Source organism: Acomys russatus, chromosome 26 (genome assembly GCF_903995435.1).
Source record: "Acomys russatus chromosome 26, mAcoRus1.1, whole genome shotgun sequence".
Lineage (NCBI taxonomy): Eukaryota > Metazoa > Chordata > Mammalia > Rodentia > Muridae > Acomys > Acomys russatus.
The window spans coordinates 4,067,501-4,085,868 of record NC_067162.1 but is presented as its reverse complement, the minus strand read 5'-3'; the positions used below and the strand labels follow the sequence as shown (position 1 = coordinate 4,085,868).

At 45.2% G+C, this 18,368-nt stretch overlaps 1 protein-coding gene across 2 annotated transcripts in view; it reads right to left on the bottom strand.

The window, feature by feature from the left end:
• Positions 1 to 1,598: 1,598 nt before the first annotated feature.
• The window catches only part of Nr3c2 (nuclear receptor subfamily 3 group C member 2), a 337,342-nt gene continuing 320,572 nt past the window's right edge, over positions 1,599 to 18,368 (bottom strand). For both annotated transcript variants that reach the window (XM_051168905.1, XM_051168906.1), the window contains exon 9: positions 1,599 to 1,859. In XM_051168905.1, coding sequence (XP_051024862.1) covers positions 1,704 to 1,859 — 156 coding nt within the window. In that variant the 3' untranslated portion in view covers positions 1,599 to 1,703. The remainder of the gene's footprint in view (positions 1,860 to 18,368) is intronic.

The window sequence follows — 18,368 nt, the reverse complement described above, 5'->3', positions numbered from 1 at the left end:
GCATCAGTATTGGACAGATTAATAAATTAAAATTTTAGTGCCACTGTCTTGCTTATGTGATTTGTAGTGTTTTTTTGTTTTTTGGTGGTTTTTTTTCCCTCCAAAACTGCTTATGTATAAAATTTTCAATTTTAAAACCTACCTTTAAAAAAATCTAAAAACCTGCTAGTGATCTGTGGGTCTCCATGCCATTCTGACTGACTCTTGCCCAGGTGGATTGCCCCATGCGCCCCGCTGTCATGGCTGTTCCCAGGTGGATTGCCCCCCTGTCCCCACTGCAATGGCTGCTCCCACGACCAGCTCCGGGAGTAAGGAGCCCTGTCCAAAGGCCAGAAGGGACTTTCTGATCTTTGACAGATGTGGAGGGTGCATGAAATCCCCCCCCCCCACAGGGGAGAAAATTGGGCTTTCTAAAATGGGAGAATTGTGCTCTCTGAGCCGAGTTTGCAGTCTCCCCTTTGGAGAGCGGGTTCTGCTTCTATGGAACAGGGGGAAAGACAGCACTCCCAGGACCTCAGTCCAGTGGGCCCTGTCACCTGCCAGGAGCTGCTGACACCACAGCATTATCGCCGGCGGAAGCAGGAAGAAGCAGAAGCCAGAACTGTGCACTGGAGTCTCACAAACACCCCACGCGGGAGACGGGGGGGGGGGGGGTAATAGTACAGAAAAAGTAGAAAGGCTTAGAGACAACCAAAGAAGTTTAAGTGTGGTTATTTACAACAGAGACTGTAAAATGGTAAATTAGATATGAAGCTAAAAAAAGGCACAGCTCTCCCTTTCTTAAATACACTGTAAACGGTTCAGCACGCATGCAGAGCATTTCACGGTACAAAAAAAAACATTTTACCTTGTTTAGACAAAGATAGTACTTAAATAGTCTCCAGCAAAATAGAATTCTTTCAAAAATACTTTCCCTTCATCCTATTAACCATTAAAGATTTTTTTTTTTTTGTATGTGTCTCATTTACAAAAGTTCCTTACACCTTATTTCAGGCCCTTCACGATTTATACATACAGTAATGTACAGCACAGCAAAAGACTGCAAAAAATTATCTGTAAAGCCAACACAATAGATACTAGAAATCGAAACCAAGGGATTGAACATCTTATCCATTCTAATTAAATAATAAATGGACACTAACGAGTGCGTATGCCAGCGATGCAGGAAAACGCGCCCTAGAAGGCCGCAGTTCCACGCCACGTGGTCTGTTAGTATACATCAGGACTCTGTATGGGTTTTTTGTGTGTGTGTTTTAAATAACAAAAGAATATTAATGCCCCATATTGACTAGACAGTTTATGTGCAAACCAAGGGTAAGCTTTAAAAAGTTCTAGTCCTTGAACCCTTTGAAAACAAGCGAGAGATACCAGAAACTACATGGCATAGTTAAAACTTCCATCTGTTAAAATATCAAAATCAGAGTTATTGACTAGATATGGCTTTTCATCCAGAGGAACAGGAGCGTGTTTCCTAAGCGCTGGGAGTGGAGCGAGAAGAATCCTTCAACCAGCTCAGGCCTTGCCAAACCCACGCGTCATGGCTTTCCCAGCTGCAGACCCTTGGTGTGACTTTAGACTTGAGAAACCGCCAAACAAGTGCGAATCAGCCGTCACATGTGAAAATGTGATTTCTTGGGTCCTTCATAGGTGTAGAGCGACGTGGGGAAACGTAAGGCAAAGTTCTTCCTGGCTGACGTCTTCCTTCACTTCCTGTGGAAGTAAAGGGGCTTGGCGTTCCCGGACTCCACCTTTGGCAGCTGGTCACTGATGATCTCCACCAGCATGGCGGGGAACTCCACCTTCAAAGCCTGGGACTCTCGGAAGGTGTAGAAGCAGAATTCGAGCAGGTCACTCACCAGCTGTAACACACAGACATAGCGGCCATGACACAGGGCCTCCTTTCCAGATCCTTGACTCCTCCATAGCCCAACCCTGATGCAAACATAGGCAGCAGTGCTGGGGAATTCTGCCAGGAACCCCCCGGTGTCATAGCTTAATCACGTGATCTTGGGGGGGGTCAGAGTCGTGTGTTCCCATCACGTGTCATATCTAGTATCTTCATGCTAAACCAAGTTGTAGCCGAGAGCTACAACTGTCTAGCATGAAGTGAGTATCCAAGGCACGGGACAGAAATGAAGTTGCCAGTGCCTGGGTCCCAGAATGTCCCCTCAACCAGTTCTCACTTGCGAGCCCGTGAATGGTTGTATCTATATGCCGGCATTGGGGCCACACATGCAGACACCCCAGAGGATTAGAAACGGGACAGGTGGTCTGGCTGGAGGTATGATGTCTCCATGGTTGGCCAGCGGATCTGAGGCGGCCACCGCTGTCACTGCCCTGGCCTAAAGAAAGGCTGAGGCTCCTCAGCGACACAGCTGTTCTGGCTGACTTAGAGAAAATAAAAGCCTTGAGTTATGGGCTGCCTGTTTAGTGTGTTGTTCCTACCCGGGGACTCAAGATCCTTTCCCACTGTTTCTGGACATGAACCACTCTCAGGTACAAGTAAAGAAAACCTGTAAATGTATGACAGCACTGGTGTTGCTGAAGAACTTGAATGGAGTGAAAAGTGTTGTGTGTCAACATCCTGACTGGCCAGTCAGAAGACAGTCCTTTTACACATCTCAGTTGAGAAGGAAACGAAGAATGTTGTGACGCTCGTGAGACTTCGTTAGCAAATTTTGCATTATTGGGGTTCCAGAGCAAATATCGATGGGAGAAAAACATACAAAATATACACGACTAAACAAGTGTTGCTCAAAACTTCCTAAATCTTGGGTAACCCATATATTTTTTGGAAATAAATACAATCAAAAAAAAAAAAAAAAAGCCAAGGTGGAGTAGAACTGCATCCAAAATGGCTGAACGGTGCTTCTGAGCACTGGCTGGCTTTCTCCCCACAGGAGAATCCAAGTGTCGATTGCACTGTGAGGTGAGTGACTGTGGGAGCACAGGGAGCTCCAAAGGGTTCAGAGATGTGGGAGGACAGCACAGAAAGCAGAGCACGATAGCCCTGTGCTGTGCGCCCTCGCGGAAGCAGCGACAGTCCCTTCTCTGCAGTGTGTGTGTGGAGGAATGACCCAGCAAACTCCATTAGGATTTGTCAAAGCACAGATCCCACTAAAATGGTAAATCCACAAAACCAAAATTGAAAAGGATCAAACACAACCAATACAGTAATCCACTAAATTAGACTGAAAGCAGACTAACTAAAAGACGCAGGCTGGGTGAACAGATTAAGAACAGGAAGACCGGGGCTGGAGAGATGGCTCAGAGGTTAAGAGCACTGTCTGCTCTGCCAGAGGTCCTAAGTTCAATTCTCAGCAACCACATGGTGCCTCACACCCATCTATAATGGGATATGATGCCGCCTTCTGCCATGTAGGTGTACATGCGGATATAACATTCACATACATAGAATAAATAAATCTTAAAAAATAAAAATAAAAAATAAAAAAACAGGAAGACATGACTACCGAAAGCTCACGTTGCAAGTCAAGACACAGACTGCAGATGGAAGGTTGGAAAACAAGATTTCAAAATACACTGACGATCTGGAGCAGCCAAACAGCAGAAGGTTACAATACAATATCCCATATAAATCAAAGGGGAAAACTTACCCAAACACATCCGTAAATGATTTTCTACAAAAGGTTTTTGAAAAATTACAGTGGGAAAAGTAGTTCTCCAGTAAACGCTGCTAGGAAGGCTGGGTATCTAGGCAGAGGGCAGAAGCCAGGCTTGACCCCTCTCTCCTCCAGGTACAGACGTCCAGTCAGGATGGGGAAAAAGCCTAAAGTAAAACCTGAACCCTTTAAGCTACTTGAAGAAAACATGTAGGAAAGAGTACAGGGCATGGGCTACAGACAGTGATACTCTTATTAGAACCCAAATAAGAGAATTCCCAGCAACCACATGGTGGCTCACAGCCATCTATAATGGTGCACTCTACTGGCCTGCAGGTGTACATGCAGGCAGAACATTGTATACATAATAATAAATAAATCTAACAAACAAACAAACAAACACACTCATGAGCTACCAGGGGAACGAGATATCAGTTTACCAAGCCTAGAATGGCTACTGTAAAAAAAAAAAAAAAAAAGAAGACAAAAAAGAAAGTGAACTCTGTTAAGGGAAGTTTAAATTAGTGCATACATTATGGAGAAAAGCATGGCTGTTCCTTTAAAAAAAAAAAAAAGAGTCTACCATATGATCCAGTAAACTTACAGGAAGTTAAATGAGAGTATTAGAGAGAGGAAGCCATGTTTTGCGATGCTATCCACAATCTCCAAGAGAGAGGACCAACGTGCGTGCTCATCAGCAGATGAGGTGTAAGACAATCATGGTGCACACACAGAAGAGGCAAGGTTGCTCAGCCATGAGCGGTGAAATGCTACTTGTAGCAAAAGAAATGGAACAGGATGACACGTTCCATGAAGTAAGCCAGACACAAAAGGACAAACATTTTGTCATGAGGAAGTTTAAAAAGTGTGAACTGAAAATAGAATGTTGATTATTTGATATTGGAAAGGGGAGTGGTTAAACGGGTGGTTGATCAGTATTGGTACCATACCATAAAAAAAGCACTTGGAAAACAGAAGCAGGGAGATCATTGTGAGTTCGAGGCCAGCCTGGTCTACAAAGCGAGTCCAGGACAGCCAAGGCTACACAGGGAAACCCGGTCTCAAAACAACAAACAAATAAACAAAAAGAAATCCCATAAAAAGCTTGAGACAAAGAATGAGAAAAAGGCACTCGTGAGGGAATCTGAGAAATGGAGTGTTTGAAAGAGACTTTGTACATTAGAAAAAAATAGGATGATGTATTTAAAGTTCTGAAAGGAAAAACTGGTAACTCCATATGGAGAAATATTTGTTAACACACACATAAAAAAACTGAGCCAGTTCATCAGCATCCGAGCTCAGGAGAAGCTAGTTGGACATGGAACGCTGGCCAGGCCACACTAGGAACTAAAGGTCAATAACCACCATCTTGAACAGCTGTAAAAATGCAAGACTACACACCACAAAGCAGAAACAACAGAAAGACAAGGCAGTGGCAAGGGTTATTGATGTTGGAACTCATGAAGACAGGCAGCAAAGAATTAACAGCACAATAAAACATGGGAGAATTAGCACAATTACAGATGCACATCTTCAGTTATCAATGATAATCTTGACTGTAAATCACTTAAGTTCTCCAATTAAAATATATACATTTAGTTTGTGTGAGGGTACCAGACTCAAAGAAGAAACTCATGTCATTGGAAACTAAGTACTCAGACTAGAAGTAAGTGAATTGGAAGAGATAGAATATACAAATAAGAACAGAAGTCAGATAAGTAGGTAGATGATAGATAGATAGATAGATCAAACAGATACAACCAGACAGAACTACTTTAAATTAAAAAAAAAAAAAAGCTAACAGAGGGATCTGAGGAGATGGCAAACATGAAGACATGAGTTCAAAGCCCCACCTAAAAACCTGAGTGTGGCTATTTGCATGCCTACAACCTCAGAGTTGTGGGGTAGAGACAGGAGGATTACTGTGGCTTGTTCCCTTCCAGTTTACTTCTAGGTTTAGTCAGAGACCCTGTCTGAAGTGGGAAAGGCTGAGGGTAATAGAGGAGGACACACACACACACACACACACACACACACACACACACACACACAGAGAGAGAGAGAGAGAGAGAGAGAGAGAGAGAGAGAGAGAGAGAGAGAGAGGTTTAAAAAAGTCATTGTAAGAAAAAAAAAGTCATTGTATAATGATAAAGGAATCAACTCAGTATTAGGAGATAACATTTATTTAGATATACACACTCAAACTAGAATTACATAATTACATAAAGCTAACATTATTCAATAAAAATGTGAGATGATAATAATAATAATAATACCATATCTGGTATTTAACTCCACATTCATCATTAGACTGTCCAGATTAAAAACCATCAAAAAAAAAAAAAAAAAAAAAAAAAAAAAAAAAAAAAAAAAAAAAAACACTTGCAGTTAAGCTACATTACAGGCCAATGAGAACTCAACCATCTCCAGAGCATCCCTCCAGCAGCTGTGCAGCACACTCTTGGCAGCGTGTGCACAGGACACATGCTAGGACAGACTATTCTAGGCCACGAAAGTCTCGGTGAGTTAAAAACAAACAAATTATAGCATTATCCTTTTACCACAACGCTATTAAAAATAAAAGATGATGGCCAGAATTTAGAAGTTACATATGCTTATTAAACATTATTGTGAACGACCAATAACCAATTAAAGGGAAGACGTTAACATTTCTTGATATGAACGGAAATGGAACACGGAACACAGTAAAAACAATACCAACAGGTAACTGTATAGTGCTAAGTGTATTAAGAAAAATATCTGAGATAACTAGTGATGTAATGTGAGAAAGAAAAAGCCGAGAACCAAGTCAAAGTCAGTAGAAGGAAAGAAAGAACAAAGACTGGAGAAGAAAGAAGGAAAATAGAGACTGTTATGAATGACTAGGAAGAGCTGGCGTTCCGGGGCGTGGCTGCAATCCCAGCTCCTATGAGGATGGTGCAGAGTGCTGCTGTGAGGGCAAGGCCAAGCTTATATAACAAGATCCTGCCTGAAAATGAAAAGATAAACTGACAAGCTAGGTAGACAAGCCGTCCAAAACAAAGAAGGACCCTCGTCAGACATGGAAAATAAGAACACATACCACAGAAATGGAGCTGAACTCTTTTCCGTCACGGTCGGAACAAGACAAAGGTGGGTGCCCTTGGTGGTGCTTTTCAGTGTAGTAATACCCTGTTACCACCATCTTATCCTGCTGAATGCAGCATAGAGCAGTGTGAGGAAGGAGTTGAGGGCACCCATGGAGGAAAGGAAGAAGTAAATTTGTCCCTGTTTAGAGACAGCTTTGTTGTAAACGTATAAATAAAGCTAGAGATCACACAGCTACAGGATGCAGAGCCAGCCACAAAAGTCAGTTTTTTTTTTTTTTTCTGTGCATAGAAAGGAAATTGTCAGAGAAGAAATCAAGAGTGCGGTCCCAGTCACAGAAACATTTGAATAATTTATTGAAATGTCGTGAAAGATGTCAAGAATGACACTGAAGTGGATATAGAAAATTGGAAATACATCCTATGTTCTCAGATTGGAAAAATTAGTATCACTAAAATACCCACACTCCCCAGTGCACTCTACACAGTCAATGCTACTACTGCTCAGGTATCAATGGCAGCCTTCACGGAACAAGAGAAATCCTGAACTACTCCTGGAGACACCAAAGACCCTGCCTAAGAGCTCTAACTAAAAAGATCAGAGTTAGAGACATTACCTGCCTTCAGAACACAGTGTAAAGAGACAGGGACCAAATACCACCCTGGCTTCAACGCAATCACACAAACCAGTTAATCAAAAACTAAGTCCACATATCTACAGCCAAGGGATTTATGATGGACGTTCCTCAAGAACAGGAAGTTGAACACCATTGATCCAGATATATATATATATATATATATATATATATATATATATATATATATATATATTTTTTTTTTTTTTTTTTTTTTCAAGGCCATAGCAGATTCACATGTTGAACAGGCAGGTGGTCACAAATGCTGCCCAGCCAGCATGCACCAAGCCCCTCATGTCTTAGTAACTCAAACGATCATTTGCCTTGAGTAGCTCTGGGTTCTACGGTGCCAGGCCCAGTGTCTGATACTTCAATGCGTGTATACTGGACATTGCATGGTATCAATCCCGTGCCCCTGCCTCCTTGGTGTGGCTGGGGCTGGTGCAGGAGCTACAGGGACTCAAAAGACACGGAGTCCAGCAGCCTCACCATCAGAGCCGGCCATGAGGCACAAGGTGCTCTTTGAACTTGCCCGGCTTCTGTGCCATCCTTACAAAGCTGCTAGAAGCATGCTGGGCCTCTGGGGTGCTTCTGAGGTCTCGGAAGATGTTTGTGTAAGAACGAGGAGTAGGTGCACAAGGCTGCGGCTCCTGAGAGGGCAGGGCTCCTGTGGATAACCGCGGTGTCACCTCTCTGTCTCAGCGTGGCGAGGTAGCAGAGGGAGGAGTGGGCCATTTGTTTTGGGGGAAGGCTGTTTAGTTGCCGATGGCAGACATGGCAGACAGAGCAGTTCTGTTACCCGTCACTGTGGCTCCTGCGCCCACCTCCGGCCACACTAAGGAACCGGGGGTGGGGGTGGGTGGGTGGTGGGAGTGTGTGGGAGGCTGGAGGTGTTCCCCATGCCCTGCTCCTCCATAAGCCACAGCCTCTCCGAAGCCTGGCGGGGGGGGGGGGGGGGAGGGCTAAACAAGTTCTTGGGTGGTGAAGGAGCTGGAGAGAGACAGAGAGCCTGGCTGAAGACGCCCGCCCGCTTGGTTTCCAGATCGCTCTAATGACTCTCGTTTCTCAAATGTTCTGGGCCGATGACAGGAAGCGCAGCTGATTAGGACTCAGGCTTTCCTGAGCACTAGGAGGAAGTTGGAAGTGATACTTTCAACAAGCCAAGTTTAGCTATTGTAGGTCTAGGGGTGTGGTTCAGTGATGGGGTGGGTAGGGGTACTCTCAAATATGTAGAGCTCTGGGTTCCTTTCCCAGCATCCAAACCAGGCTTACCCAGCTGTAATGATGGGCGCTGGGACAAAAGACACAGAGTCAATTTTTTAAAAAGTACCAACAGGTGTACTGGTTACTATTTAGTCTAAGTGTTCCAGAAATAGACTTGTGAACACTGGAAAGTGCTCCACCGAGATTGTGTAAGGCACTTGGCCTTCACTCAAAACCAAACAGGTTATTCCTGTATCTGACACCAAAAACACAGGTAACAACTATGAAAAGCAAACTCCCCTACATCAAAACTAAAAGCCAGGCATCAAAGACACCACCAAGCAGGTCACAAAGGCACCCCACAGACTGGGACAGAATATTCTAAAATTGTGTATCTGCTAAGTGGCTAATATCTAGACTATATTAACAAGAGTCCCATAGCTGATTTTTCAAATGGGCCAAGAATCCAAAGAGTCATTCTCTGAAGCCAAAATGCTCTCCGTACGGGAAGAGCAGTCCCACACTGCTGGCACCAGCAGGTGTAAAGATCAAAGCTAAAGCATATTTACACTCACACCAAGTAGGGTGTGTGCTACCCTGCAGTGGGGGGAGTAATAACTTTTTATAATGATGTAGAGAAGCCAGAACCTCTGTGCCTAAGGAAGACAGTGCGAGAACGTCTCAAGCAGTTAAAGAAAACTCCCATGTAATCCCGTACCTACTATGGGGCGCCACGAAAAATAAAGAAGTGTGGGGGCGTGTATGCGCACAGCAATGTTCTTCATAATAGCTGAGAGTTGGAGATAATCCAAAAGCCATAGCAAGTAAGTGGATAAGAATATGATGTGGGTGTGGCTATGCGTGTGCATGAGTGCGCGCATGCACGAACACACACACACACACACACACACACACACACACACAGAGCCATTCAGCTTTAAAGAAGAATGAAACTCTGCTACATGTGAACCTCAAAAACATGCTAGTGAAGAAAGCCATACATAAGGAGAGATGCTATATAATTTAACTTATAGGACAAACACAGAATAGGGAAGTTCATAAGACAGAAGGCATAATCGTGTTTGCCTGGGTAGGAAGAGGAGAGAAAGGGTTGTTTCTTTTGGGGGATATGGATAGTGGGGCTGGCTGTTCAACAGTATGAAGGAACTTACTGGCACTGAATTAATGCCACTGAAAATGATATATAGCTGCACATATATTCTGCCACAATTAAAAAAATACACTTGAAAAAACAAAATAACTAATAAATGGGTAGTGAAATTTATTCAGCAATTAAGACAAATAAAATGATGAAATTTGCAGGGAGATGGATGGAGTTAGACACAAGCGCCCTTAGTGAGATAACCAGACCCAGAAATGCAAACAGTGCACGTTCTCTCTTTTATGTGGATGCTACCTTTTTAAGTTTTAAACTGGAGTGCTTTATTTAGAATAACCATAGAGGTTAGATAAATAGTAGGGGACCAAGAGAGGGGACATTCGTCCAAGGAAGGAGAAATTAAATGACGTTGTAAGGGAGTAAAAGGGAAAATTAAAATAGAAAAATTAAACTAGGATTCAATGGGTAACGGGGGGACCATGAGGTGCGACAGCTCACACTGAAGACCTTCAGAAAAGCCATGTGGAAAACGGCTGCTATAGAAGGCTCCTAAGTATAGATACATAGACAGAAGAATCTAAATAGAGTTACCATATAAAGAGCTCCAACTAGCCAATTTAAGCTACCAAGCCACACCCCCATACCAGGAACAGGTTACATCTTGTTGAGTGACTGGCCAAAGGCATCTCATGGACCAAATACCACACACTACAGGCTGTTTCCAAGGCTACTAGCTGCCCTTCTCAACCTATGGTAAAGCCCTCTTGCTGAAGACACCGTTTATGTCTTCAACCTTGGAGAGCTGATGCCCCACGAAAAAACTTCACCCTTACTGACTAGGATTCACAGTGTTGAAAGGTACCCTGGGCATTACTAGAGGACAAATGTAGTCATCAATAGCACCTCGCTGTGAACCCTGAGATCCACACTAGTGACCTGCCTGCAAGACAGACTGGTGCAATATTTGCACAAATATAGGAACAACCAGCCACTATTTAAATTGGAGATGAAATTTAAATTCAATCAAAAGTATGAGAGAAAAAAAAGCAAAAAACAAAAACCCAAAGAACAAAACAAAACCCAAACCAACCAACCAAACCAACCCCATCAAACCAAGAACCAGGTTCCACATCTACTACCCCCCCATATCCCAGTGCAGGTGAGCAGGAGGGTGTGTCTACGCACAGGTGACGTGATGATACCTCGTGGCTCTGCTCTTTGTAGATGGTTCCACCTCAGCAAAACAAAGCTAAAAAGAACGTCTCCCATGACAGCTCAATAGCATTTGATTTGTTTCTATTCCCAAGCAATCCCAACCTTAAACAAGGTTATGTTACCACTTTACCGTGGTTCCCTGTCAGAAAAACCCAAGCCCCAGAGACCCACTGCTCTGGGAGTGCTGGGCTGGCTTTCCTCCAGGCTGAGCTCTGGAAAGCGCTGAAGATGCCTAGGTCTGACCAGGAGCCCCGAGGTATTTTGGGACAAAGGTTTGCACACTTGGTATATTAGACACACACGAAAGGCATTTAGGGACATGTACATACTCCCCATCTCATGTGAGCTCTGTGCGATCTCAGGTCAGGAAACTCCCATGAGGTGAGCTCAAGCCAGTGTTGTAGGTCGGGATGAGGCCCCTGTGCCGCTGAGACTAGAAAGGCCCACGGCCTGGTGCCAGGGCAGTGTGTGCTCTGCCCAGGCCCTGGGGGTTCCTGCTCCCTGCCCAGAAACAGTTTGGCTACCCGGGGTGAGAAACAGGTGCCTCCCAGCATCACCCCAAAGCCAAGGGTATTTCTGTAAGCTCTCTGTGCTGGTGCCCATCTATTAGCACTTATATTTTAATTAATTCTTCATTACCAATTATATAAGAAAGCATCTATCTCTGGCTAGAGGTGAACACTAATGCCTCCAAATCTGTCATTTGAATGCTGAGATGAGCAAGAGGGATTCTTTTTCCTCCGCAGTTTTTGGTTCTTAAATTTATTTAATTTCCACCCTGTTTAAGTTTCCTTGTGTTTCAAGCCTTGTTCTAGCTCATGGCTCCGCCCTCTTGTGAATAAGGTCTATTGTACACGTGAAAAACACAAAGAAAAATGACACAATGGGAAAGAAGAGAGTGGAGCTTAAAGATAAAGGGATAATTAGAACATTGCTGAACAAAGGGGATCTAATGAGAGGGTTGTGCTTGCAAGGCATTGGCATGTTACTGTATATAGAAGTATGAACTTTCCCTAATTTTGTTTTCAATATTTCCTAGATCTTTCTTGCAGATGTATACTACACTGAGCGGACCAAAAAAAAAAAAAAATCTAAACCAACTTCGACGTTTTGTTGAATTTATATTAGACAATTAGATCCTTACTTTAGTCTCTGATTAAAAGAATCTAAAGCAACCAGGCACAGACAGGCCCCATTGGCCAGGGGCAGCTGTCATCAGAAGACTGGTGAGCAAGATGGCGTGTTCCATTCCCTTCAGAGACGCTGGGGACCCAGGACCCAGGCATAATATTTCTGTAGTTTACCCTCCTTAATGTGTGTGTGTGTGTGTGTGTGTGTGTGTGTGTGTGTTTATGCTTATAGAAATCAAACAATAATGCCATGAAAGCCCAAGGACTGCACTTGGACCCCCAGAACCCATATGAAAGGCTGGTTATGGCCCTGTTTGCCTGTTGTCCCAGACCCCCGAGGAGGCAGGGAAATCAGAACCTTGGAGGTCACTGGCCAGCGAGTCTAGCCAGTCAGTGAGCTTCAGACTCAGTGAGATGGCGTGTCTCAAAAAAATCAGGTGAAGAAAACGGACACACCACGTCAGCCTCTGATCTCTGCATGGTTACATACCCAGGCACGCCATGCATATGCCCACACAAACATGTCCGTATACAATACACACGCAAACCCGTGCCTACAGCACACACGCCTGCACACCAAGTGGCTTTGATAATGACATTCCTGACCTTTCCCAACTATTCTTGTCTCCAGGGACTTTTCTTGGGCACACCTGCATGGTGCAAATCACTCTCCACACTCCTCTCCTCCTCTTCCCAACAGGCCCCAGCACAGGTGGCAAGCCTCATGGGGTCCAGCACACAAGGAGGCCATGGGGCCTCTTGCTCCAGGTGTGCAGGAAGAATTTCAAGGCGGCAGCTGCCAAGCATTCCACAGAGGGTGGCCTTCCAGTGTGCTGTGTGACTGACTTGATGATGTCTACTTTACAGAGGTCCAGACTGAACCCTGACTTGCGAGGGACAATGGGGCTCATGAAGTGGGTGGCTGGGCTTGCTGCCGTTGCGTGACATCTCTTTCAGGGGCAATTCTCCTATCTCCTTGCCTCGTTCACAAGCCTATGAAAAATGTACCCATTATGATTCCGTACTCTTTAAAAAGGATTAAATTCTGGGTAAATATTACCATTACTCGCTCTTTTTAGAGAAGAGTTAAGGTGGGGGACCATGAAATAGTTGTGTTTAGTCTTCTTCACATTGGGTGGCTTTGGATAGCTGTGATGATAAGACAGGCAAGAAGGCACTGCAGATAACCGGGGGGTTGTGTAGTATTGTAACAGTGGGGATTTGGGCTGCCTGAGGAGAGGGGATTTATTGACACGGGTGTCAAACACTGAGACAGTTTCCCTAAACATCCCTTAGATTTCAGCTTAGGGAGGAGGTGTGTGTGTGTGTGTGTGTGTGTGTGTGTGTGTGTGTGTGTGTGTGTGACTGTTGGTGTTCTGTCTAGAGTCAGGGCCCTCTGCGGTGCGCAAGTGTTACAGTCACTGGGAATGGAGCGTGCTGCTTTTGTCCTAAACAAGACATGACCTAATGTTTCCCAGTAAGGACAGGAAGCTTTGCAGATCAGGGGAGGTGGAGGCAGAAGAATCGTGCGTTCAAGGCTAGTCTAGGAGGCAGAAGGCTCTGTCTTAATATGAACAAACCCAGCTTGAACAAGGGCAAATGTCCTGTGAGGCAGGGGAGTGGCCGACGTAAAAACCACTTGCTTTAATAAGCTAGATTCAGACACAACTCTAACTTTTTCCAGCTGAGGATTAAATGTAGCAGATTACTGCTCTGTCACAAGGAGGAATGTTTTGATTTGCGAACAAAACAAAATATGGGATGTGAGGAAAAAATATTGGTTAATCACATAAAGGAATAGATGAGCTTCCTACAAGTCAAAAATATCCTAAAGAAACCATCACAGAGAACTTGGAAAGATTGGGCCTCTGGGAATCAGGGCCAGGTTTGAAATGAAAGGCTGAGAGATACAATCCTAAGTTAGATGTCCTTGCTATTAAATTGTGCTGTGAAAGTGACAGGTGGGGCAGATCTCAGCTCTGATTACCACTGTTGCCTCTGATACAGAGTGGTGTCATTCACATCTGCAGACACACACACACACACACACACACACTACAGGCAAAGCTCTTACGAGCTCACATTCACACAGCAGTCAAGGTGTGGAATAAAGTTTGTTTGGGAGTTATTTGCAAGACAGTTGTTTTCTAAGCTACTGTGATTTCTTAGCCACACAAACATAATTTATGTGTGTTCTGAACACACTCACAATGCCAATTTATACACATCCCATCAGATGCCAGAAGGACACATTCTGTTTGTGTTTAGTAAGGCAACTGTCTCGCTTTTCTCACCAACACTTTCAACTTGTTCTAGAGTTAACTCTTATCCCCATTTGCTCTGTGGCTCTTGGTATAGTCTCTGGAAATCTCAGGAGAGAAAAAGAAGTCAATTCAAACTGCTCTCTACAACCCCTCATGGTTGCCATAGCTACTGGACATCTTTTCTTAAAACTGTGCTAGCTGTCCTTCCTTCAGCCTCTGCCCCGTGGCCACCACCTGCGCAGTGTGCACACACTTATCTCGCTTTCTGTCTATTATTCCTTCAGCAGTCCTCAGTGCCTTCTTGGCCACCTCCTTTTGTTAGTCTCTGGGCCACTATTTGTCCAGTGGGTTCAGCCCCACGGTGTCTCCCTGTTGTCCACACACCGGCCTCAGGGACCACTTTGTGGCACCACCCCTCAAGTCTGTATCAAGCTTGCTTCATACATACAGGGAACGTTTTGTCTGGAAGTTTCTAACAGCTCAAATCTAAACCAAGCTGGCTGCCTCTCCTTGAGGCTTTCCTTCCCTGCCCCTCCCTGCACCTCCCTGCCCCTCCCGCACAGGCACCTGCTTCCTTTCCCACCAGACCTTCCTTTCCTGGCACTGCTGCCCCCCCTTAGCCTCACATCCTTTGTTGCAACCCACGTGACCACCTGGACATCTCATGGTCCTGAACCCCTGCTCCCAGCCCTCCCTCCCTCACCTGTACCTCAGCCCCAGCATCCCAACAGACCTGTTCCCCATCTTGCCCCCTGCTGTATCTATAGAACAGTTTTCCCTCGTCTAACTCTGGCAAGTAGCCACATACACTGCTGTGCATTTAAAGGTGTGTGGCTAGTAGCACTGAGTGATGTAATTTTAAACGTCACTTAATTTTAATGAATTTAAGCATCAACCACCACACAGGGCAAGGGTGACTATGTTGACAGAGCAGCTTTCTAGCCTCCCGGTGTAGTTCAAATCCGTCAATACAGAGACCTGCTGGCCCACTGGGTTATTTATCACTTCTCTCTTCTTTCTCTCCCTCCAATCATTCTGATATACAAGAAGGGGGACACAATGAAAGCCACCAACCGATGCCACCTTTAGACCTGATGGAGTAGCCCCTCATCAGAGCACCCTACGAAACTCTTCAAGCCACCACCAATCCTTAGGCGACAAACTGCTTTCCAGCACAGTCAAATCGTCTCCTCTGTATTTATCCATCAGACATTCTGAGCACATGAGGACCATTTAAGGAGGGAGGGAGGGGGGGGGGGAGAGAGAGAGAGAGAGAGAGAGAGAGAGAGAGAGAGAGAGAGAGAGAGAGAGAGAGAGAGAGAGAGAGAGAGAGAGAGAGAGAGAGAGAGAGAGTCTCAGAGGCCAGAAGCAGAGCATTGGATTCTCTGGAGCCGGAGTTACAGTCCCTGTGAGCTGCCTACTAATGTGGGTGCTGGGAACTGAACTCAGGTCTTATATAAACAGCAAGCTCTCTTAAGGCCTGAGCCATTTCTCCAGCCTTCTGTGTATTTGTTTATTTGAAAAACATCCTGAGGCAGGTCACTATGTAGCCTGTGTTGGCCTCAACTTGCCACATAGCTCAGGGCTGGTCTGGAACTTGTGATATTACCGCCTCAGGCTGCTAGTGCTGGGGCTATGGCCTGTGCTGCCACACCTGGCACTAAATGTATCTGATGCTTATATTTTTTCAGTTATACCCACATGTTTCAAAAGGTAACAATCATCCATTGGTACAATTCACCGTGGGAAGTGCTCGACCACACTACACACTTAAAATCAGAAACTTGTGAGTGCAAATGTCAGCCTCTCCCTACCAGGGAAATTCAAAAGGACCGATATAAATTGGTCTCCCCGATAGCCAGGGGGCAGCAGCTTCATTACCCTGAGTTGGGACCCTCACTGTGAGAATGGCTGAGTGCAGTTGCTTTCCTGCTCACTCCCTGATTCCTGGGGATAAGGCCTTGCTTGCTCAGCTGACGGCAGTAAACAACTTTATTTAGCATCTTTCTTAGTCATAGTCTCCCCAAGAAGGTGGCAGGATGATGCTGCTAACAATTACACAAAACCCTTGCATGGTTTGGGATCTTGCTCCCTCACAGCTGCCTGTACCGTTGGCAACCTGGGTGCTTTAATCATGGAGTCAAATAATCCCAAGTCATTGCCAATGGAGCAACAGGAAAAGGGATTATTAGGACCTTATTCAGTTGCCTCGCCGGTCTCTCATTCTTCAAAACCTTTACAATATACCTTTATAATATGGTATTATGCCCATATTAGGGATGAAGAAACTGGTGACTGCGGCATGAAAGAGAAGTGTACATGTGCCCTATGTATCGAGGGGGAGGCTGATAGAAGGCCATAGGTAATGCCTATGGCCACGCCACAGGCCATGTTCTATCCCTGGTTTCTATGGCAGCCTCCCATTCTGCCCTCAGAACTTTTTCTGAGGGGAAACTGACCAGAAAGATTATGACACTCTAAGTGAGAGTGAACACCTCAATCACTGTGGACACAGCCACACTCCTAGCGAGCACACTTTTAGCATGTGGTAAAAGATGCTTAAAGTAGGGTTTTGTCTGTCTCAGAACCACATAGAGGAAACAGCCAGTACTGCAGCCTGCACACAGAGGCATTTATTAGTGAAACGAGCATCAATGGACCGCTGAAACATGATGTAGTCTCTACCTCACATTCTCAGTGCTTCTCAGTGCATTCATTGCTGGGGTTTCATCCTCACATCCTGCCTTTCACCCTCACAGTGAGCTGGGGAAGGAAACCAGGCTCCTAGATTGACTAGACAAGAGCTACGTCAGCTGTCCAGCATTCTCCACAGCACCAATCACACAGCGAGCTCACACTCAGAGCCCTCCACCCCCCAGTCACGGGAACAGATCTGAGTGACAGAGCTGAGAAGCAAGCCCTGTCTAGGATGATGGTCATATGCACAAGCATTCACCTAGGAAACTGGGCAACAGTGCAAAAGTTTTTTAGACATAGCTCTTCTTACCACAGGGACACTTTAATGAAGAATCAGATTGACGGACAGTCTTCGGGGTGTGTCACTGAGCCTCACAAAACCAATGGGATCTAGAAGATGCTGGGGAGGGTCCAAAAAGCCTGGGGAATGGGGGTGCAGCAGTCTGCTTCCAGTGCTGTTAGATGTGGGCTCCCAGGCTCCCCCAATGTGTCCTGGCCTGCACTGAGCAGCGGCTCTTGGCCTGTAACTCCTTATCATGAGAGTGGTGTCAGGGGCCCCTGCAGTGAGCCTGAGCAGCTGCCACCTGCTGCTCAGAAGCTGTAGAAATCATGCTGTGGGCCTCTGTGACTTCCACACGAGTTCTCTGACACCCCTTAAAGTTTTCCACTTTGCTGCCAAGCACAGCTGCCTCCACCATCTTCTCTATGAGGCTAGCGTCAATTTATAAGAGTTGTGAATAAGCCGGCCATTCAAGGTGCGTCTGCCTTGACCTCCAGGTGCCATCTGGTCCACCTTACACACAACTATGCACTTTCAGACAGAAAATGTTCCTTCAGCAGGCACATGTGAGTTCCTGAGCACGGGCAGCTTGCTCACTCTTGCCCCTTTGGTCCCGGAGCACAGCAGCAGAGGCTCATCGGTAGGGGAATGATCATATAAACATGCATGTGCCTTCCAGGCCCCCACAGGGCATATGAGGCCCCTCAGCACCCAGAGGCCATCTGCCTCCACAGACTCTAAGCTGACTAGGCCAGGCGTTGTCTCATCCTCTTTTGTGCTTTCCTGGCACTGTTTATATTACTGGGTGTGGACACATTTTTTTGTGAAGTGTGTGTACCAAAATAAAACGGTAAATTCTTACAATATTTAATAGAAAAGGGCGTTTTTGCCATAAGAAGTACAATCATAATCTTTTGTATCAACTAAATACTACAGACCATACCGTAAGTGGTCTTCCTTAATTCTCAGAAAGCACAGAAACGAGCAAAAGAGTCATTAGACACGAACTTCTTATACCACAGGAGATGTCTTATACCGCTTAGTATTAGCTTAAAAGTGATTGTCAATTCTCTCTAATGGAAGCATCTATCTAGTTTTTACACACAACACCCGAG